At 43.7% G+C, this 23969-nt stretch overlaps 1 protein-coding gene across 2 annotated transcripts; it reads left to right on the top strand.

Annotated features, from left to right (window-relative positions):
* Window positions 1-528: 528 nt before the first annotated feature.
* LOC128016115 (ubinuclein-2) lies at window positions 529-23047 on the top strand. 2 transcript variants are annotated; one of them, XM_052600509.1, is made up of 17 exons: window positions 529-1144; window positions 3220-3336; window positions 3425-3526; window positions 3829-3957; window positions 4898-4998; window positions 5181-5697; window positions 6314-6384; window positions 6495-6624; window positions 8000-8109; window positions 8272-8382; window positions 8480-8620; window positions 8701-8748; window positions 10997-11042; window positions 11184-12509; window positions 12903-13110; window positions 13384-13452; window positions 22031-23047. In XM_052600509.1, exons 1-17 carry the CDS (start codon window positions 842-844, stop codon window positions 22075-22077), a joined length of 3576 nt encoding a protein of 1191 aa, XP_052456469.1. In that variant the 5' UTR covers window positions 529-841; the 3' UTR covers window positions 22078-23047. The 2 variants fall into 2 exon arrangements, with proteins under 2 accessions (XP_052456469.1, XP_052456470.1); XM_052600510.1 differs by lacking the exon at window positions 13384-13452 and having other exon boundaries at window positions 530-1144.
* The last annotated feature ends 922 nt before the right edge of the window (window positions 23048-23969 follow it).

Genomic DNA, 23969 nt, shown 5'->3' with positions numbered 1-23969 from the left:
CTTTAGAACAAGTGATATCATCTACTAATGTAATTAAATTGATTTAACCTAACAGAAATGGATATGATGTTATACTATCAATAAAGAAATTATATTGTACTGTCATATTGGTACCACTTTGAAATAAGGTTCCATTTGTTCACAAAAGTTGTATCTGTTCAATAAATGTATTGCATATTGTTAGTTATATTAGTTAATGCGTTAACTAACGTTAACCAATGTGACCTTATTGTAAAGTATTACCATTATATTACATTTAAATCCAACAAAATAACATCTTCACATATAATAAGCTCTCTTTGGAAACGCCTTGAAAAAAAACTCATCTATTAGTTCCATATCTATGTATTAGTTCGATTTCAAGGGGAATCCTTTTTTTCTACTGTAACATCTCTAATTGCTCATTAGAACGTCCGTTGCCTGTAGGGCCGCCTCTGATTGGACGTGCTGCTGCCGGCGGCGTCTTCTGATTGGCTAGGGCGACCTCTCCGTCGCGCACGCCGTTTCCGGTGTCCGTGTGCGCGCAGGCTCAGTTCGCTCGTCTCCGCTCTTTTATTTACTCTCTCTCATCTAAGATGGCTGTTCGGAGCTCCTGAGTCCCCCGAGTGAAGCGACCGAGGATGCTTGCGCCTCCAAAATCAACCTTCACCCGGCCATCCCTTCCCAGGCGCACCCCGTAAGACACGGAGGGGACTCTAGCATCAGAACAGTCCCAGAACGCCCCGTCCGTCCGGCGTGAGGCTCTTTAAATCAAGTTGTTTGGCGAAGTCAAGCCTCGCCACTGTGTGAGTGAGTGAGTGAGTGAGTGAGTGAGTGAGTGTCCAAGACACTGAACATCCAAATGGCCGAACCGAGAAAAGTGCAATTTGTCACCCTGTCGGCCCTGTCCGGCGGTCCGGGCGCGGAGGGCAGGAGACGGCGGCTGGAGGAGGACGAACCCGCCGAGATGAGTTTTGACGGAGAGGGCAGGATGAAGATGACGGGGACCGGGGTGACGACAGCGGGTGACCGCGGGGCTTTTATCGGGAAACAAGACAGCGACGAGCTCCAAGGGAAGACCGTGCGCCTCAACCTGTGTCTGTCCGAGCCTAACGAGCAGTGCTCGGCCGAGTTCAACTACAACGAGCTCATCCAGTCTCAACAGGTACAGTAACTATCCCGATCACTTCAGTGAAGAGTATGTAAGCAAACTATTACTTGTAATTATAAAGCCACCGCATGACTGTTTTTGCTGAGTTTGCTATTGCATTAGCCTGTTAGCAGTGGAGTCCGCAAGTAAAGTCGATCTCTTTCGAATTGGCAAGGTGACATATGTTATAAGTTATAAGTGAGAAGAGCATTTCATATTTTTTTTATAACGTATCTCTATCTTGTTTACTCTTAAACTTTAGATCACTTTGTTGAGTACGTGACCCTTGTGGCCCCCAGGGTCCTTGTGCCTACAAAACAATTAAAGGAGAGCTGAATTGCTGCTAACTGTATTTAAGTGCTGTTCAAGTAACTTCTGTGAAGCCCTGGCTTTTGACATCTGTCAGATGGTTTACTTTTGTTAAAAGTACACTTTTAGCTTATATATATATATAGGCATACATAAATGTTCATTTTGGGAAATATGTGGTAAAAACTACTTCTATCAGTCTTGTAGAAAAAGCTGTTCTGTTCTAGATAAAGTGGGTAGCCACCTCATGGGTGCCTTATCACATGATCAGCGGAGTCATTTTAAGTTGCTATTAATAATATCAATGATAATAATACTACTACTACACAACATGACAATGGAGTCTACAGAACACCAGTTCAAGCTGAATAAAGTGCAGATCTGTTTATTATAAGCATGTTTAGTTACGTTGTCTGCCGCTTCAGATGCGTAAGCTTTTTAAAGTCAGCTGGATTCTGATTGGCTGTCTTTAGTATTTTTTAACTCAATTCCATTGATATTGCTCCTCTGTATCATATTGTTAAAGTTGTGGTTTGTGGACTTAACCATTCTCACAGAATTAGAATGATTTCTCTCGGCCTTAGTGTGAACAAATAAAAGGGATAGTCTACCAAAAAAATTATATTCTGTCATCATTTATTCACTCATGTAGGGCTGGGCCAAAATTAATATCACAATATATTTCTTAATTTCTTAAGAAATTAAATAAAAAAACTTTTAAATATTGATAATCAGCAAGTTGGCATATTAGAATGATTTCTGGATTATGTGACTCTGAAGTCTGAAGTAATGATGCTGAGAATTCAGCTTTAATCTCACAAACAAATTACATTTTAAGATATATTCAGACAGAAAGCAGCTATTAAATAGTAAAACTATTTCAAACTTTTACTGATTATGATGTACTTTGGATCAAATAAATGCAGGCTTGGTGAGCAGAAGAGAAAAAAAAATCTTACTGTTCAAAATCTTTTGACTGGTAGTGTAAACAGATTATTCTTACAGATTGTAACAAATGTGCTTTACAAACAAAACGAACAAAAAAGAGGAACAACAAAATCATGTAGCTGGAGATGGGTTATTGAAAATGCAAACTGATTGTCTGGCAGCAGGAGGCGCTGTGAGAGCAGCAGAGCCAGCGGTTTCTCCAGTAACGACTGTAATCACAGCAGCTCCGCTCATGAACACTTCTTTATCAGATAAAATGAAAATGTCATCGAAACTTTTCTGAAGAAAGTCCTTTTCCTTCAAAGAGATACATTCATATAAAGCACCTGCGATATGTTTTGATTTTGAAATGTGCAGTGCTCATGTCTCAACGAAGTCAAATGCCGCAAATAAATCAATGTATGGGAAACACTGGTAATGTATATCGAAATATTGGAAATGTGTTTAAAAATCATATCACCATTATATAAAAAAATATATATTATATTGCGATATATATTGAATTATTGTCCAGCCCTACCCTCATGTCTTTTCAAACCTGTACGGCTTGCTTGCTTGTGTGGGACGCAAAAGAAGATGTTTTGAAGAATGTGATAAACATACGGTTTCGGTTCCCATTGACTTCCATTGTATGGACAAAACATACAGTGGATGTCAGTGAGAACTGAAACTGGTTTTTCATTTTTAGGTGGACTGTCCCTTTAAGTTTAAATGGGTGCCAGAATAATATTTGGTACAGAATGTGTTGTGCTCATTGTGTTCCACTAGTTTGAACTGGAAAATGTAATGCCCAATCTAGCCTTACTGGAGTGATTTCATGTTTCCCTCCCCAGGCCAAGAAGAATCCACCAGATTCAAAGTCTTCTCCGGACCCAAAAGATCCCTTTAATGATTCTGAGAGAGAGCGTCTTGAGGTTGAGGCACTGACCAAAAAGCTTGAAAGTAAATACGTAAGTATTGTTCTATGATGTTAAGTTGCATTTTCAGACGTGTGGGCACTCAAATGTCACCTTGCCGCTACCACTGACGTCCTTACAGGGTAACGCAGGGAAAAAGAGGCGGAAAGACCGGATGCAGGATTTGATTGACATTGGCTTCGGCTACGATGAGAGTGACCCCTTCATAGACAACTCGGAAGCTGTGAGTGGACACTTGCCATGGCAACAGACAGACATCACTATGGAGATGATCGATTGGCATTTAACATGCTGTTTGCCAACTCGGCCTCATTGCTCTCTGAACTCAAGGGTTTTTCTGTTTGTTTGTTTTCCGCTCCGATTGATTCCTGTGATTAATATATTTCGATTGACCTCATAGATTGATTCGGAATGTGTGGAATGTGTGGTTTTGGAGTCATTATACCATCGTGCGCTAAAACTTAGCCGTAACCTCAGAAATGCAAACAACAAACAGTGTAAATCATTGTGTCTTCTTCCTGTCAGTATGATGAGCTTGTTCCAGCCTCCCTGACCACCAAGCTCGGTGGATTCTACATTAATACGGGTACTTTGCAGTTCAGAGCTGCCTCTGAATCTGAGGGAGAGGACGGAGGCAAAGAAGTCAAACCCAGGGTGAGTTTACTTTGTTTTAGTCAAGTCATCTTGGGTGATCCAATCAAAAGTGGTCAGCTGAGAGAGATCTTTTCATTTTCACCTTAACACAAACATGTATCTGTATAAAAATGGCTTTTCAAAAGCAGGTTAGATTAAGCTGCATGAAATCATCAGTTTAAAACCCTTCGCATGTGACTTCGTTCAGATGTGGTTTGAGTGAGCAGATCACAAAACAATTTGAACCCCATTCACACCTCTATTTATAATATGTCTCGACTGAACACTTGTGATCAGATCACCACAGACAGATGTTGTTTCCATGTGTAAACAGGGCCACTAAATGATATATACACCCGTTAAAGAGACAGTTCATCATGAACTCATCCTAATGTATTTGCAAACCCATAAAACTTAAATGCAAAACCATAAATCTTTGAAACACAAATTAAATCAGGATGAACAGAGTGGTTAAAACAGTGTATGAAGAACAGATTTAATTAAGGCTTTTATTCGCATATAAACATTGATGGATACAAATACATAGAGCTCATCAGATATTGTTACAAAAGCTCAAACGTGCTTGGTTTTGTGAATAAAATATGTGAATAATGTGAATAAAAGCCTAAATTAATTCTTTTTATCATATAAAGTGATTGTGTCTCTTTAGAAGACTTGAATTAGACTGCTGGAATCATACACTAATTTTTTTTCTAAAAACATTTTAACAATGTTTTTAACATTTTTGAAGATCTGATGGAATGGTGTTTCAGGGTAGTGACAGAAATGTCTCAAGATTCAATAAAAATATCCTCATGCGTTTCAAAGATTTACAAAATCTTATGGGTTTGGCATGACATGAGGGTGAGTAACAGCAGAATAAGAATCGCTTTAAGAGCTTGTTTTTCATTAGACCCCATTTCTGGCATTTGTCTTGGAATATGGTGTTTTCTGATTGTAGATGAGAGATGGAGAGGAACCACTAATAAAAAGAAGGAAGAAGAAAGATGGAACCAGTGTAGAGGAGAAAAAACCCAGGAAGATCAAAGTAGCCAAACAAGGGTGAGAATTTGTTTTTGTGTGTATACATATTGTAAAACTGATACTTGTATAAGTCATGCCATTTAAATGGTTACTTTTTTTAAAAGTGAAGTGTGTTAAGTTTAGCAAGACATTTGTAGGTTGACATTAAAGAGTGGGAAAAGTGAAATATCACCTTTTATGACCATATTATGTGCTCACAGAGTGGCTGGTCTGAGCCTTCATCGTCCTGAGAAGAAGAAGCGAAAGAAACTGATGAAGGATTCGCTCTGTCTGGCTGCAATGCTCCGCCGCTTCACACGAGAGAAGGAAGAGATGAGGAAACGAGATGCCAGGGCGTCTCATCCAGGCCCTGGTCTCAACCACACTCCCAGCTCCAACAACCTACTGCACAACTCCCATCTCCAAATCAACGCCAACAACAATGACCTTTCACTAGCCGACCTGGCGGCTGACCCTGGCATGATGTCATTGCTTAGTTCGGCCAATGAAAGCGAGCTTCAGGATCTCATGCATGACCTGGACTTTAGTTTTTTAGACACAGGCCCCCAGATGCCCCCTTCAGGCAGAGAGAATGGGCAGGTTGGGTTGAGTTCATCACTGGGGCACAAGATTGGAGGAGGGGCACTTAATCGAGCGCAGGGCGGGCTCATCTCTTTTCCACCTCTCCCTGATGGTCTTCCAGCTCCTTTGATCAAGCGCATAGAAGACCTCCGAGCTGTGAGTCATGCTTTTGTTGTTTTTCTGCAGCCCTGATTTCAGTTAAACAGGGTCATGTCATGGAAAAACTAATTCTTGATCTTTTAAAACGAGTCAAAACCATACTCTGGGCTTTACGAGTCCATTTACTCATTCCAGACTGAAGGAAACGCTCTTTATGTCTCTAATGTTAGCTGACTGAAGTTTATATTTAACAAGGTCCCTGATGATTTCAGTCTGATCTTATCTGTTTCAGAGACACAATGTAGGGGCGTTTACATAGAAGTCTTTGAAATGAATGATGACTTTTGCTAATGTTATAAGTAGACCTAAGAATGAAATGTATGAAATACCTCTTTAAAGCCATCAGAAAAGTGGTTTAAAATCTATTCCAGCATATTCTGTGAGAGCAGATGAATTATTTTTGGTGATAGTCACCCGTTACATAAACTGCATTACATCTGAGTTTAAGATGTAATACATGAAACGTTTTCATTGAAGGTAAATGCATAAAGTTAGAGAAAGCAAATATACGCCCACAAATCCACTTCCCATTTTAAATCACTTCAGGGACTTCATGTTCTTACACTAATACCATTTTCCTGTCTAACTTGATTTATTTCTTTTTTTAACTTAGGCATCGAGGCAATTTGATCAAGAAGGCAGAAAGAAATTCTTCACTCTGGATATGAATAATATCTTGCTGGAGTAAGTAAAAATCTCAGCGTGTTCTCATCCAGCTGTCATCCATGACTTTTTAAATTCAGTGGTATTTTTTTTTCGTATTCTTGTCGTTGATCATTTTTCTTCTCGTTCAGTATTGAGCTGCAGGTTCAGGAGCAGCCGGCAGACATGCGTTCAGAGGTGTACTCTCACCTCGAAGCCTTTGTGCCCTGCAACAAGGAGGCGCTACTAAAACGACTCAAGAAACTCAGCCTCAACATACAGGTGAAGGACTGGATGATACTTTCATATATATATATATATCTCACCTAAAGGATTATTAGGAACACCTGTTCAATTTCTCATTTTTGCTAATCTATCATTCACAATATAATAATAATCTAATCAACCAAGCACATGGCAGTTGCTTCAATGCATTTATGGGTGTGGTTCTGTTCAAGACAATCTCCTGAACTCCAAACTGAATGTCAGAATGGGAAAGAAAGGTGATTTTAAGCGTGGCATGTTTGTTGGTGCCAGACGGGTCGGTCTGAGTATTTCACAATCTGCTCAGTTACTGGCATTTTCACACACAACCATTTCTAGGGTTTACAAAGAATAGTGTGAAAAGGGAAAAACATCCAGTATGCAGCAGTCCTGTGGGCGAAAATGCCTTGTTGATGCTAGAGGTCAGAGGAGAATGGGCCGACTGATTCAAGCTAACAGAAGAGCAACTTTGACTGAAGTAACCACTCGTTACAACTGAGCTATGCAGCAAAGCATTTGTGAAGCTACAACACGCACAACCTTGAGGCGGATGGGCTACAACAGCAGGAGACCCCACCGGGTACCACTCATCTCCACTACAAATAGGAAAAATAGGCTACAATTTGCACAAGCTCACCAAAATTGGACTGTTGAAGACTGGAAAAATGTTGCCTGGTCTGATTAGTCTTGACTTCTGTTGAGACATTCAGATGGTAGAGTCAGAATTTGGCGTAAACAGATTGAGAACATGGATCCATCATGCCTTGTTACCACTGTGCAGGCTGGTGGTGTTGGTGTAATGGTGTGGGGGATGTTTTCTTGGCACACTTTATGCCCCTTAGTGCCAATTGGGCATCGTTTAAACTCCACAGCCTACCTGAGCATTGTTTCTGACCATGTCCATCCCTTTATGATCATCATGTTCCCATCCTCTGATGGTTACTTCCAGTAGAATAATGCACCATATCACAGAGCTCGAATCATTTCAAATTGGTTTCTTGAACATGACAATGAGTTCACTGAACTAAAATAACCCCACAGTCACCAGATCTCAACCCAATAGAGCATCTTTGGGATGTGGTGAAACGGGAGCTTCGTGCCCTGGATGTGCATCCCACAAATCTCCATCAACTGCAAGATGCTATGCTGTCAGTATGGGCCAACATTTCTAAAGAATGCATTCAGCACCTTGTTGAATCAATGCCATGTAGAATTAAGGCAGTTCTGAAGGCGAAAGGGGGTCAAACACAGTATTAGTATGGTGTTCCTAATAATCCTTTAGGTGTGTGTGTGTGTGTGTGTATAAGACAGGCAATAGTTTAGATCAGCTTCCCGACAGTGGATACATCTCAGATCTTACAGATATCTCCATGCTGTCTTTCTCTTAAATCAGGATGACCGGCTGCGCACACCTTTGTTAAAGCTGAAACTAGCCGTGTGCAGCGTGATGCCGGAGCAGATTGCCAGATATAACATGGATTGCATGGCAAAAGCTGCAGCTAAGTAAGTCTTAACTTTCCCAACTTCCTGCCTCTTTCTGCTTTCATGATTTGCTTCTTTAGATTAGTAGAATAGAGTGTGGAAAATGACAAACGGATGGCATGGATATATAGAGATTATGAGATTCACTTTGTGTGTGTGTGTGTGTGTGTGTGTGTGTCACAGGCAGCAGATAGAAGATGGAGTGAAGAATGGATCGGAGGATGATGATGAAGAGAAACCAGGAAAGAGGGTGGTGGGACCAAGGAAGAAGTTCATATGGGATGACAAACTCAGGTTTAGATTTTAGCAAGTTTAAATCATGAATAATAAAGCAGAGCAACTATTAGACTGTCAGTGTAAGAAGTAAAGGGTGTGTGTGTTTTTCCCCCAGGACTCTGTTGTGTAACCTGGTGCGTGTGAAGCTGAGCTGCTATGAGCTGGAGCAGTGCTCTCTGTCTGTGGAGGACTATCTCAAAGCCTTCATGGAGAATGAAGTCAAGCCACTCTGGCCCAAAGGCTGGATGCAGACAAGGTGTGTGTTTGACTGTGTGCTAGCGTTACCTTCTCATAGTAAGATACCATGTAACTAAAAGTTTATTTTCTCTTTTTCAGGATGCTTTTTAAGGAGAGTCGGGCAGTACATGGTCACCTCACTGGCCTGTGAGTAGATTAACTACTTCATATGTATTTACAATGATGTTTGCATACATTGTGGCGTATCATCCAGAGTCTCTCAGAGTCTCTATAATGATTCAGAGCAGAATCCTAATGTCTAAACGAGGGGTTTTCAACAGGGAGTCATGTAAGATGGGTGAAAAAGGGTCCATCATAAACCTGTGTTTAACAGATGTGCTTGAGAAAAACAATATGCAGAGTGAATTTTCTACATAGAACATTAAATTAGTTTAACGTTAATGCAAATATATCTGGGTCTAAAAATATATCTCATTGTTGCTTATGTATAATTTTTTTTGTATTATTATTTGGCAAAAGATTAACAATGAAGGGTGCAAGTGATCATACTAATGAATTATGAACTAACTTGTCCAAATACAGGAAATGTTTAATTTAAATGTTGAATCCTTATTTTATTTTTTATTATTATTATTATTATTTTGCTGGTTTATAAACATCTAAATGATGTGAAGCAAAATATGAATTGGTAATGGGATTGTGCATTACTAAATAGTCTTAAAAAAAAAAGAAATGTGTTCTTATGTTTACTTAAACTGTTTTTGTGATTTGAAACATTCTCCGATATCTAACTTTACCTCTTATAGTGACTCTAATGTTTAATTGAAAATATATATTTCTAGCACCCCATGCTATGGATGTTCTTCTAATTTCAGACATTCTGAAATATTAATAGTGGTTGTGCGTGGTCTCTCATATGTGACCCTGGACCACAAAGCATGTCTTAAGTTGCTGGGGAATATTTGAAGCCATAGCCAAAAATGCACTGTATGGATCAAAATTATTGATTTTTCTTTTAAGCCAAAAATCGTTAGGATATAAAGTAAAGATCATGTAACATTAAGATATTTTGTAAATGACCTACTGTACATATATGGAACATTTTTTGATTAGTAATATGCATTGCTAAGAACTCATCTGGACAACTTCAAAGGTGACTTTCTCAGGATTTAGATTTTTTTTTTTGCACCCTCAGATTCCAGATTTTCAAACAGTTGTATCTCTGCCAAATATTGTCCGATCCTAACTAACCATACATCAGTGGAAAGCTTATTTATACATATGATGTATAAATCTCAATTTTGTAAAATTAACCCATATGACTGGTTTTGTGGTTCATGGTCAAATATGTCCTTGCTTAGAGGACAAATGTTAATCTAGAAGGGTGTCCCTCTAACTTGATTTAATGCTTTCTATGGCAATGTTGAGTTTTCAGCCAAATGTGCTTAATTTGTGTGGAATTAATGTCACAATACAAAAAAATTCATTTCAATAGGCTTCATTTGAATGTTAACACAAAATATTACGACTCTAGGGTTGCCGTCACTTTAACTTAAGTTTATCTCTGTGCCAGTGCTGCATGGAAAAATAAGGAAGGAAATTCCACTGCCCTGTTTGTGTGGTGGATTGTAAAAACCTGATGCATTTTCACTTCCTTGTTTTTCACATGGATTAAGGAATCAGGAAGTGGATTTTGAGAGAATGAGCAACCAATGTTGGTAATTTTGTTCTTTAACTAATTTGACTTCACAGAGCTGAACAAATATTAAGAGGGAGAGGGTAGGCTAGATTATGTAGGTTAAAGATGGATGTTTTGCATTGGAGAAAAGAAATCAAATTACTAAAAAAGGTACAGACTTGATGTAGGCCACTGGGATTGTGTGGAGAATCTGTCTTTTAAGGCTTCATATCAACACAAATTTTTTGAATGAAAATTTAACAATTTTTATATGCGATTTGAAAATGACTGTTGGTGGAACTAATAGAAGAGCAGAAATACACCTGTGCACAAAAGACACAAAAGACTGTGCACAAAATTTCTGATTCTGACACTCACTTATCAAAGAGAAGAAAGGAGGTCAAACAGTTTTTACATGTACACAAAATGCTTGAGTTTAGAGAAAGAGCCCTTTCTGGATTCTTCCTTTACAATACACTGTCACTTAGCAAAATCCTTTTTGTGAGTGCCACCAAGCTGTAATTTTATGTAACAGCAGCAGCTCCGGGCATGTGACAATAAGTGCAAATCTTATTGGCTAGTCAGATTTAGTTGCAGCCTGCTGCATTGAAGCCATGTGATTGTTGACGATCTGAAAACAGATGCATTAACATTCAAATTACAATGCTTCATATCCTTCTTTGTGTGAACGAGCCTTTAAACTATTCCTAACTACTCTTTAAGCTAATTGTGATTGCTGAATTGTTTTTTCAACAGGGGCAAGAAAAGGATTGTTCCAACCCCAAAAGCTGCCAAAATGACGGTATATAAAACTGAACCAGTTTTGCACCATTACATCCATATACTAAAACCGTGCAATTTCATCAGTTTTGTCCTCCTGTTGACCATGGTTGGATTTCTAAGCTCTGTTATTTGCCATTGCTTTACCCATGATCTGTTCCAGGACGTCAGCTGGACACAGAGACCCGCTCCAGGTCTTGGATCCACCTCTGCCTCACCTGCCTTACCTGCCCCAGCGTGCAGACCGCCCTCCTCCACCTCTGAACCCATCTGCCTCTCAGATTCACTTGATGAGGATCTGGCCGCTAACTCTCTGGACTCCATTTCCCAAGCTCTCGCACTCCTCAGTAATGCTGCCAAGGGTCTGACACCGAACAATGGCGTCCCCGCCACCTCTTCTCCCAGTGTCCCCGGATCCTCTTCTGGAGTCGGCCACTATTCTTCTCCTCTGTCACATTCCACCCTTACAGCAAAAATAGAGTCTTCTGGTATCTCTATGGCAAATATAGGCACTCTTTCTACCTCTTCTTCCCTGTCCTCTCCACTCACCTCATCTCCTTCATCTTCCATGCGAGGCGAGACCTTCGGGATGCTAAAGGATGGGGGGCCTGTGCAGAGACCCTTGGGAACGCCCACTCACAGAGCTGGTATTTCAGGAATGAACACGGTGCAGTCTGCAAAACCCCGTCCGCCTCCTACCGCCTCGCCCCTCTTACCTCCACAGCAGAGGTCATTTGGGACAATGGGAGTGAAGTTGGTCCAGACTCCACCCCCTGTTGGACAAACAAAAAACTGTGCTAGCAAATCCACTACAGGTGGCAGTACTGTGGTTTCCCAGCAGCCTCGTATGAACACTCATCTTTCACAGATAAACGCCAAGAGTCCTCATCAGTCTCCTCCTCCAACCACTTCCTCTCCTTCCACCCTTCTTTCACAGGCTAAGACTCCCTCATTGCCACACAACCAGTCAAACTTCATCACGCCCATGCAGGCTACACTCACCAAGTCTTCCCACAGTAGCAGCTCTCCCATCATCAAACTCACACCGCGACCCCCTGCCCCTACTCCTCCTCCTTCATCCTCACCCTCATCATCTCCCTCTCTCATCCACCCCAGGCCTCAAATGATCCCCAACTTGCACCAATACAACCCCAAGAGTCCAACCTTTAGGCCGCCATTTACCGGACAAGGAACCGCAGTGGGATCCGGAGTCAAATCTGGATCAGGACAGGCAAGTTACAGTTTTGCAGGTGGACACAAATCCAGTAGTTCGCTCAGTGGTGGCACAAACACCACCAGCACCACCATGATGGCCACACCCCTGTCTGTTGGGAGCCAGGGTGGTAGCCCCTCCCCTTCAGTGGTACCAGCCAATCACAACCAGCGGCAAAGGCCAGTGGGAGGGACAAGTCAAAGTGCCAAGTCTTCAACGAGTCGGGCATCAGCCATGACCCTGTCCTCTCCTCCTGTGTCCTCTCATCTCTCACAGGTGAGTCCAGCAGCATCAATCACTTCAAGCCTGTTTATACAAAATGTTTGGTCATGCTAAACCTGTTTCTGTGGTAGCACTTTACATGCATACGTTTGGCAGCTGTTTTATGCAAAGCGGCTTCAGTAGTCAGTCAGTTAGTAGATCATGTGATGTGTGAAATAATTACAATTTATAATAACATGAGTTATTTATAAAAAAACAAAAGTTTCAAGCCCTGCGAGGAGCGTCAGAGAGGACCCGGGAGAGAGGGGTTACACAAACACACAGACCCTAACAATAGAAATGAGGGACCGCTTGTCTGAGAAACAGTTGCTTAGTTGTCATTGTTTGTGAAAAAATTGCTTGCAAATCTAGTTTTTCTAACCGTTAATCAAGCCATCTTTCCCACAGGTGTCTTCAGCTTCAGGAAGTAATCTTTTGGGCTCAGTGCCCCCTTCCCTCCCCCTGGGTTTCGGGATGCTCGGGGGTCTAGTGCCTGTTTCTCTACCCTTCCAGTTCCCCTCGCTCCTCAACTTTAACCCTCCAGGTCCTGGAGTTCCTGGCTGCAGCAACATGGGAGCTTCAGCCGCTTCCAACTCAGGATACACCCTGGCACAGAGTGAGTGTGTAGATGAGCACAGCGGCTCTCCTGTTTCCTGGCTTGTATGTTCGCATGTATCGTGTTTGGCTGTGTTTTTGTAAAGTGGCTCATCTGACTCTTTTTCCATGACTCCCTAATCTGTATTTTTCCCCCCACTTTCTTCCCCTTTCTCCACTTCACATCCTGTTTTGGTGCTGCCTTCCTGCCATCTCATTTGCTCCTGGATTGCTGTGAACTCTTCCATCTTTCCCTCTGTCCATCTTTCTTTCCACCTGTCCTGCTGTCCCCCAGATCTGTTTAAGAGTCTTCGGCCAGGGTCTCAGGTCGCTCTGCCTCCCCACTTGCAGCTTGCTTTCTCAGGTAAACGCTGAAGAAACCCTCCAGCTCACTGTTGCTCTCTCGTAGGTTTGAGTTGTTGACCTTTACTTCCTCTACTTGTTTCGGTCCTTTTTTGTGCTTTGTTAGTGTGACATAATCCCTGCTCCAAAACTCAGAGTGCGGATGGCTGTCTACATAGGCAACTACCTTCTGAGGGAGAATTGAGATTTGATTTGAAACCTTCTTCATGGGTCGCAATTGACACAGATTTCACATTTCAATTTGGATTAGATTCAGATGGAAAGCCTATAGTTTTTTGTAATGAAATCTCCAAACTAATGCTGTCAGTTGGTACATTCATATAAATTGAAGCTGAACTATTAAATGTATTTGCTGTTTGTCTTTAGATGTACATTCAAAAAGTTGATGCAAACATGTAAAATGTACATAAGGCAGTTTTTATATCAACTTTCTAATTATATTAGCAGATACAACAATCTACCACATTTAAGTTCATGTAGACCTTTAAACTAGTCTGTGTACTTGACTAAGTTCAGAAGGGTCATTTGTTCACAGGACTATAAGCTGTTCCACAAAAGCAGCTATGATGTAAACCATAATTGACGACAGGTCGCCGTTTAATTCTTAAAAAAATAACGAACCCCCAAAATGGTGATGCAGCCACGACGCGAAGCGGAGCATTCTTTTCCTAATAATTCAACGGCCCGGATTATACTACGGTTATCATACCTCAAGACATAGATCAGATGATAGATTTAAAAGGATTCGTCTGGTTTTTGTACTTAAATTGCTATTGTGAGTAGGATTATTTCTTTCGCGCCTCTTCCAATGCCTCTTTTGCTAGTTCCAAAACGTCGTTTTAAAGCTGGTGATGGAGGCTTGAGCCATTGATCGCATTCTAATGGAGTTATTAATGAAATGATTGGAAAGAGAGAGAGAGCTTGTGTGAATTAGGCTAGCGTACGTTACCTCCGTGCGTCTCCTAAACACTCTTCTGCTGCAGCGTCACTAAACATCGCTGTTATTACCTCGCTAGTGAGAAATGACGTGTAGCCTTTAAGTTGCTACACTAACTGATAAAATCGTCAGGGCAGCGCTGACAAAATCCAGTGGCACCCCCAAAAATTTTAACAGGGGTGGCCAAATGAGGCCACAGTAAATTTTGGGGTGGCACATTAAAATAAAGGAAAAAAAATTAAGGGTTTGCGATATAGACAAAAAGTTATATCTCTGTGAGTTCTAGGATTTTATCGATAACGATAATTAGACTATTTTGCTGAGTGTTATTGTGCTGATATCTTATGTTTAATTGGGCTGACACCTGATTTTTTTAATTTTTATTTTTACCTTTACACCATTGTTTGTAAAAGTGTGCACCATCTTTTAGGTCAAATACTTGCATTTGGGCTTCTACCAAGCAAATGCAATCATTATAAACAAAATTGATCTTTGCAATGCAGATAAAATAGAAGCTGCATCTGAAGTGCCATTTTAGATGTTTTTACACACTGTTTAATGCAGCTCTGTGGAACATGGAATACTTTAGCCTACAGTTACAAATGAATAAATAATGTTTTGATATTTTAAAGATAAAACATTGAAAACTGATGTTTGAAATTATTTAAAAAAATGAAAAGGTTCCATAAAATGTGAAATTAAAACCGCCAATAGGTGGCAGCGAGTCACTGTTAATAAGTGAGTCATTGCGATTGAACTGAATCATTTAAATGGTTGATTCATTCAGGAACGAAGCACTTTAATGTTGCTCAGAGACTCAAAACTGTGGCTGCAGCAGGTGCTGCATTTTTTTTTCACTTCTTAAACTATTGTGAATTTACATTCTGCATTTAAATTAATAGTACCCACTGCAAATCATCCTAGGGGTGGCCACAGGGGTGGCCAGAGTTTATAGCCACCCCTTGGGGGCGCCCCTGACAAAATATTTTTGTGCAAACTGCGTGACCGTTATTGCTGTCAGGGGGCAAGGAACTCGACCGGAAGTTGAAGTCGGCTGCGAGCTGCCATCTTGTAGCAGAACTTCACTTGCGTTAGCATTCCCATTGACTCCCATTCATTTTGGCGTCACTTTGACAGCGAATAACTTTACATCTGAGGCGTTTAAAGACTCCGTTTGTCCATTTATTTCTAAAGATACACGACAATGTATAAAGGGCTCCATTACCTTCTATGTTACATTATGGCCCCGTATAAACAGTTTTTGTAAAAAATAGGCTAACGATTGCGTCATAACCACTCGTCTCTCTGTCGCATTACCGTACAGACAGGAGGAGAAGCTCGCAGGCAATTAACTTAATATGTCGTACTGGCGTTACATTTTAAAATACTATACAAAATAATTAATCAGAATACTTACTCCTGCTCACTCACGACAAAGAACTCCCCGCTCAAGCTCGCCGTCTCTGCAAGATTAACGATGGCAGTTTGCACGCACAGAGGATTTACATCTGTCAGACAGGTTGCTGACGTCGTCAAGCTTCGTTTGAGTCTGCGCGTCAGAAACGGAAGTGCTAAAAAACATCTCGGTTACGTATGTAACCTTGGTTCCCTGAATAGGGAACGAGATGCTGCGGTGACGTCACCACGTATGGGAACACCTCTGGTGTGACGAATGTCTGAAGCCCTATACCATCCCGCCAATCCTATTGGCCAAATGGCGCATAGCACCACCCTGCGCATGCGCACGCATGATATACCTGGGTGCAGCGCGCCATTTCGCTCAGATTTCATGACTGAAGATGAAGAGTTATCAAGGTACGGAACGGCCAGAACCGCAGCATCTCTTTCCCTATTCAGGGAACCAAGGTTACATACGTAACCGAGATGTTCCCTATCATAGGTCACTTCGATGCTGCGGTGACGTCACCACGTATGGGAACGATATACCAAAACGCCTGACGTACCTGATAACTGAGATCCGAGGAAGCAACTGCTCAAGCGGAGAGAACCCGGGAGCCAGGGGCCATCCTCACATCCAGACTGTAGGACTTGATAAAAGTGCTCGGTGAGGACCATCCTGCCGCAGCACAGATATCATCCATAGAAGAGCCACTGAGAAAAGCTTGAGAAGAAGCTACAGCTCGAGTGGAATGAGCCTTAACCCCTAAGGGCGAAGCGAGTCCGCGCGCCTCATAGGCCAAAGAAATTGCCTCCACCAGCCAATGGGACATGCGCTGCTTTGTAACTGCATGGCCCTTACTTTTATGTCCAAAGCAGACAAACAGCTGGTCAGATTCACGCCAAGGGGCTGTGCGATCCACATAAGTCTTTAAAGCTCTCACAGGGCAAAGACTTAGATCTCCTGACCCGGCCTCAGCAGGTGAAAAAGCTTCCAGAACCACTTGCTGAAAGCGAAAAGGGTTAGATGCGACCTTAGGAACATAGTTAGGCCTGGGCCGCAGCAGCACCTTCACAGAGCCCGGTGCGAATTCCATGCATGAAGGTGAAACAGAAAGAGCCTGTAAATCCCCAACTCTCTTGAGGGAGGATAAAGCCATGAGAAGAAGTGTCTTCAGTGTCAGGAATTTATCTGATACAAAGGGCTCAAACGGATGCCCTGATAAACCTAACAACACAATGGATAAATCCCATGAAGGAACTCGCACAGGGCGGAAAGGCCTCAGCCGTCGCGCACCCTGTATGAAACGAGAAACTAATGGATGACGCCCCACAGAGGCACCGCCTATGTATTCGTGGTAAGCTGAAATGGCTGCCACGTAAACCTTTAAAGTGGCTGGTGTAACGCCATCCGAGAAACGCTCCTGGAGGAACTCCAGCACTGAAACCACTGGGCAGTAAACTGGATCCACATTATGATTGCCACACCAGGCTGTAAACAGTCTCCACTTGAAAGCATATAAGCGTCTCGTAGAAGCTGCTCTAGAACTCAATATAGTCTCAGTAGTTTCAACAGAAAGACCGGGACATACTAATGCACTCCGCTCAATGGCCACGCCCACAGTTTCCACAGATCTGGCCTCGGGTGCCAAATCAGCCCCTGTGCTTGTGATAATAAATCCTGTCTGAGGGGAATCTCCCACGGAGAGCCCGCTAGCAGACTGATCAGATCCGCAAACCACGGCTGCGTGTGCCATCGCGGAGCCACCAGCAGCAGCTGTTCCACTCTGTCCCGGCGTAATCTGCATAATACCGCTGGGATCAAACGAATCGGAGGAAAAGCATACAGACTGGTTCAGGGCCAGCTGTGAGCTAACGCATCCACGCCCAGGGGCGATGGGGAGCGTAGGGAGAACCATAGCGGGCAATGCGTAGTCATGCTCGACGCGAATAAATCCACTTTCGCTTTGCCGAATATCCGCCATAAAAGATCCACCGTCTGGGGGTGTAATCGCCATTCTCCCTGTTCCAGAGCCTGTCTGGATAGCAGGTCCGCTCCGAAATTCAATCGTCCGGGGACATGAATGGCCCGGATCGAAAGAAACTTGTCCCGAGACCACAGAAGAACACGCCTCGCCAGCCTGCACAGGGGGCGAGAGCGCAATCCTCCTTGATGGTTCAGATAAGACACAACCGCTGTGTTGTCTGATCTGAGCAGCACATGACGGCCGATCAGCAGATCCGCGAAATACTGGAGAGCCAGAAAAACTGCCAGTAATTCCAGTCTGTTTATATGCCAGCCGCGCTGAGCCGCTGTCCACACTCCGTGGGCTGGTCGCCCTCGACACACAGCTCCCCAACCAGTCAAAGACGCGTCCGTCGTGACAGTCTCTCGGAAAGCATAAATTCCCAGTCGAACTCCTGACAGGAGAAATTCGGTTGACATCCAAATTTTTAGCGACATCACACACCGCCGTGTCACCGAAATCGTTCGATGCGGGAGACAACGGGGTGAAATATTCCGCCTTTTCGTCCACCACTGAAAAGGGCGCATTTGAAGCAATCCCAGACGAATCACGGGGGATGCTGCTGCCATTAGACCCAAGAGCCTGAGGCACAATCTCACTGTCACCGTGCGACCCGCTTTGAAGTGCCGCACGCATGACGCAATCGACTGAGCGCGCGGGAGAGAAAGCTTCGCTGTCATCGCGCGAGAGTCCAGATCTATTCCCAGAAAAGTTATCCGTTGAGAGGGAGTTAAAACACTCTTCTTGAAATTTGTTCGTAAGCCCAGGCTGTTTAAATGATTCAGCACAAGATCTCGGTGAGAGTGTGCTTGAGTCCGCGATTGCGCTAGCACCAGCCAATCGTCCAAATAATTCAACACACGAACGCCCTGGAGCCGCAACGGGGCCAGTGCTGCGTCCATGCATTTTGAGAAAGTACGGGGCACTAAAGCCAAGCCAAAGGGAAGAACGCGGTACTGATACGCTTTGCCCTCTAAAGCGAATCTGAGGAACTTCCTGTGTCTCCTGACGATCTGAATATGGAAATACGCATCCTTCAGATCGATCGTAATAAACCAATCGCCTGGTCGGATCTGAGACAGAATAGATTTCACCGTCAACATCTTGAATTTGCTCGGTCTGAGTGCAAGATTCAGACGGCGTAAATCCAGAATGGGTCGTAACCCGCCGTCTTTTTTCGGTACCACGAAATAACGGCTGTAAAAACCTGTCTCCATCTGAGAGGGGTGTACTTCTTCTATAGCCCCTTTGCTCAGCAGAGCTGACATTTCCTGTCGCAGCACCGCCATTTCCGTAGACTTCACCGTAGTGGAAAGAATTCCGCGGAAAGGAGGCGGGCCTTTCCGAAACTGAATGGTGTATCCGTGACAAACCGTGCGTAACACCCATTGAGGAATGCCGGGCAAGCGTTCCCACGCGGCCCGAAACAATATTAGCGGTTTCAAAACTTCCGCTCCCTGCAACGCCGTCATACGCGTTAAAACGACCGGACACGAAAAACCCGTGGTGTTCGTGCACTGGGGAAGCGTATGCGCCAGAGTCGTTGCGTTCCGTTGAGCATAATCCTGAAACGTGTCCACGGCAGGGATTAGGCCAACAGATGGAACATCGGGCTCTGCCGCTAGCGAAAAGCGGCGGCTGTGCGAGCCGTCATAAACGGGCCGTTTGTGCAGGGTCCTTGAGTCGTCCCTCGAACTCCAAAAGCAGGATTGCGCAGAGTGTCTGAGGGAGCGTCTATTATTACAGCTCGATCCAATGTTGCTCGAGGCGCTGTTAGCGGCGAGACAATCAATGTTTGAGCATGGGGACTGCAATGAGAGTGTGGGATGCACGAAAGCGGTCCGACAGCGCTCTCTAGCGGAGGGCACAGTCCCTGGCAAGCAGCAAAAAGATCAGGAGCTGCTATTCGGCACCCGAGAACGAGAGGCTTTAGCCGTCGAGGTCAGGTTCAATCGCTTACGTTGACGCTGGTGCGCCGGAGGAAAAACCCTAGGGCCCCAGTCCTTACGAGGAGGCGCCATAGGTGTGGGTTCCTCTCGAGAGGCTGCTCGCTGGCGGTGAGAGGAGGTTGAGCGAGAACGCGCGGGCGCTTGCCGGCGTTCGACCTCCCTGGGTCTGCGGGGAATCAGCTGGCGGAAAGCGGCTGATTGCTGTTTCGCTGCCCTGAACTTCTCCACTACTGACGTGACAGCCTCACCGAACAATCCATCCCTGGAGACAGGGGCATCCATAAGGAAAGATTTATCCTTCTCCTTAATATCGGTGAGATTAAGCCAGAGGTGGCGCTCAACCGAAATCAAACCGGCCATAGTACGGCCCACTGCACGAGCGGTATGTTTGGTAGCGCGTAGCGCCAAATCCGTAGCTCTACGCAGTTCTTTCACTGCCTCCGGTGTGATGCCCTCACCTTCATCTAATTCCTTCAATAACTCCGCTTGGTAGGCCTGAAGGACCGCCATAGAGTGGAGCGACGCAGCCGCCTGACCAGCCGCCATGTAGGATTTACCCACCAAACTAGACGTGACTCGACACGCCTTCGAAGGAAGAAGGGGGCGAGACTTCCAAGCCGCGGCCGAACTAGGCGCAAGGTGTTCGGCGAGAGTCTCTTCCACCGGGGGCATCATAGTATAGCCATGGTTCGCCATATCAGAAACGGTGGCGAAATCCGCGGCCGCAGCGTTAGTGATCCGCGCCGAAAACGGCTGTTTCCAGGACCTCGAAACCTCCTGGTGGAGGTCCGGGAAAAAAGGCAAAGGCCTCCGGGGCTGTGTAGGTGTCCGACTGGTTAGAAAACGGTCGTCCAGCTTAGAAGAAGGTTGGGCCTCGGCCTTGTCAACCTCCCAGTCTAGCCCCAATTTACCCACCGCACGAGAAACCACATCCAACAGCTCACTGTAGGAGGGGGAAACACGCCTCTCCTGTCCGCTAGGAGGAAGAGGGCTAGTGTCGGTCGCGAAGTCCTCAGACCCCGAGGCCGCGGTGGATAAAACATCGTCGTCATAGCGTCCACAACCGAAGGAGATGGCGGCGCATGCCTCCGGTGTGGGAAGTAAATCCTCATTAGAGAAGACGACGGGCTCAGTATAAGTTTTATTCTGCAGCAGGGTAGGGGAGAGCGAGCGATGTGGAGAATATTCCAGCGCTGCGCTGTCCACAAAGTCCATGTCGCACGTGTCACCCCAGGCCCTCGCCTCGTGCGGTGCCTCGGCAGTCGCAGAGGTGACCTGACGGGGGTTAGACTCGAGGGCGACATTAGAGAATACTTCCACCCTGGAGCGCAGTACTCTGAGCCGCAGGCCATCACAATGGGGACAGGAAGAAAGGCCGCTAAGCGCCGCCTGTGCGTGATGTAAACCAAGACATACTACGCACCTGTCATGAGTGTCCCCCGCCGTGATGTACCTGGTACATGGCTCCTTACATTTTCGAAAACTCATCGCGTCCGCGAAGAGGAGTTAACACTGCTCGAAGAGATCGCTGGAGAACGCGAGACGATAGGGCACAGATGATTCGCTATTCCTGAAGGAATGAAATCTGAGCGAAATGGCGCGCTGCACCCAGGTATATCATGCGTGCGCATGCGCAGGGTGGTGCTATGCGCCATTTGGCCAATAGGATTGGCGGGATGGTATAGGGCTTCAGACATTCGTCACACCAGAGGTGTTCCCATACGTGGTGACGTCACCGCAGCATCGAAGTGACCTATGATAGGGAACGCTAAAAATGGGCTTCACTTGTCTCAGTTGAGTTCCAATGGGGTCGCTGTGTCCATTTCTTTTACTGTCTATGATTGCTGTTAACTATGCGAAGTGATATCGAACTGTAATGCGGTCAAGATAGCTGCCAGGAACTACCTTCGCCGTGCGTTTCCCAGAAAATAATTGTACACCTCAGAACGTTCATCAGCCAATCAGATTCAAGCCTTCCATGGCCCCGTAGTATACAATGCAGGTATAAAATAGAACCTATATCTGAATTACCTTGATTATCCAACCTCACAATGTATTGTGGGTTTACTTTATCCAAAAAGACTAGAGGCAAGACGGGGTCTTTTATAAGGCATGCTCGTGGTTTGGAACCATAGACTGTATAAAAATAACGGCCTTTGTGTTGGCAAATGTTGCTCACTGGCTTTTGGAACAGATAATTATTTCTGTAATTTGAAATGATGATTTTAACTGCACCGTGACAAAATAGTTTTTCTTGATTTTCTTCAGATACCAACCAAAGTCAGGGGGGAGACACGAAGAGGAAGTCCCACTGACCATCACACCCAGAATGTAGAAGTGGACACCGCTGGCGACAGATGTTTTCAGCTGCTTGGATGAGCACCTACTGCGCTTGCTTTCAGACAGAACTTCATAATGACCCTTCTTCACTTAACATCATTCTGCTTTTAATCAGTTGGTGTTCTGGATGATTGGAGTGAGCTTTGGTGCATTAAAATTATTATTTGTTTGTTGTTTGTCAACATGTTTACACAAGACCTTAATCACTGTGGACATAGAGCTAGAGGAAGTGAGAGGAGTATGAAACAAAGCAACATTATTTCTATTTAAGCTAATGTCGGCTGGAAACGCGCATTCCTGTGTTTATTTTCTTAGTTTGTTGAACTCCTAAAGGGATGTGATAGTCCAACCGTTTCCTTCTACTGACTGTTAGAATAGTAGCTGTTAATAATAAACATGGGTAAATTATTTATAATTTTTTGACAGGGACATATGATAATGTTTTAAGTGTATTAGTAGACTAAAATGGGTATGTATATAAAATATAGATTAAGTGATCTATTTTCTTTGGAGGTCAGTACGTATGATGTTCCTCTCATCTGTGTGTGCAGATGTCTTGCTGTCTTTGGTGCTGCGTGCGTATCTCACTGGACCTTGTGAAAGAAAGAAAAACATTATTTTATGGATAAATGAATCGTGTGAAAGCTTTTCATAGAGGAAAATTATGAGATTATGGCCTACTTGAACTTTCAGTTTTGTTTAATTTCAGTACAATAACTCCCAAGACTTTCAATAAAACGCCTTAGTTTGTAAGTTTGAATAACTATGCAGGATTGTAAATGCTTCAATGCAAAGTAAGCTCCACTTTTGACATTAATTGTGTTTGTGTTTGATGGGTCTTCCCTGTTACCTCACTGGACCGTTAGCTCTTCCTTTCATCTCTGGTCATTTCATCCCGTCACCACCTGTTCATTTCAAAATGTCTGGCACTGCTCACCTGCATCTTATGACTGTGTTCAAATCAGAAATGGCACCAAAGATGACAGCGCTCGCTCAGAGTTGACAAGCAACAGGTCAGGTGTCTGTGCTCCGTGTAACATCCTAAATGTGTTGTCTCTGTGGATATTGTGATGGACTGACTTTTAAAGTGCCCCTATTATGGGTTATGAAAGGTTCATATTTTGGTTTTGGGAGTCCCCAACAACAGGCTGACATACATGCAAGGTCAAAAACACTTTAATTTTCTTATAATATGCATTTATTTTTTACCTTACTTGCTCAACGACTTCCGAAAGATTCGCTCAACGATTCATTTTTCTAAACCCCTCCTTTGCGTGATCCTAATCAGCGGTGATTGATTTAATTGGTCTAATTTTAATTTAATCATGCCTGTAAAACCTGATAAAGCAGTGTTTGTGAGCAGTGCTGCTTTGTGTACAGCGTTACCAGCCGTTTCTCCGCTCCAAAAGCGGCACCTAGTGGCAAAGAATGAATTAGCTTTTTCATTCAGACTAAAGCGAAAAGACCAACAAGTAGACAGGCAATATGCTAGTGTTTCATGTTGACGTCGACATGGAACGGCTTGGGATTCGTTTTAAAAACGACTCGTTTCAATGATTCAGAGCTGACTCTTTCTTTTAAGAGACAATATCTTTATACACGGTTCACTTTAATATTACAACTTCGCAATATGTTTTCCATTCACTTAGAGCTGTGTTACTGAATGGAATTTCCATAAAAATCCTTAATAGGGGCACTTTAAAATGGAATTTTATAGATTGATTTATTTTATTTTCTAAAAATGCTGAAGTGGATGTGCATAATTTTAACTGATGCTCACCTTGAAAATTCTTATTTGGGTAGATTATTTTTGTCTTGACTCTGGAATTAAATGCTTTCATTTTGTTTCAAGTACAAGCTCTAAAAA

Source organism: Carassius gibelio, chromosome A6 (assembly GCF_023724105.1).
Source record: "Carassius gibelio isolate Cgi1373 ecotype wild population from Czech Republic chromosome A6, carGib1.2-hapl.c, whole genome shotgun sequence".
NCBI lineage: Eukaryota > Metazoa > Chordata > Actinopteri > Cypriniformes > Cyprinidae > Carassius > Carassius gibelio.
The sequence above is the reverse complement of the archived record's forward strand: the minus strand, read 5'-3'. Positions and strand labels throughout refer to the sequence as shown.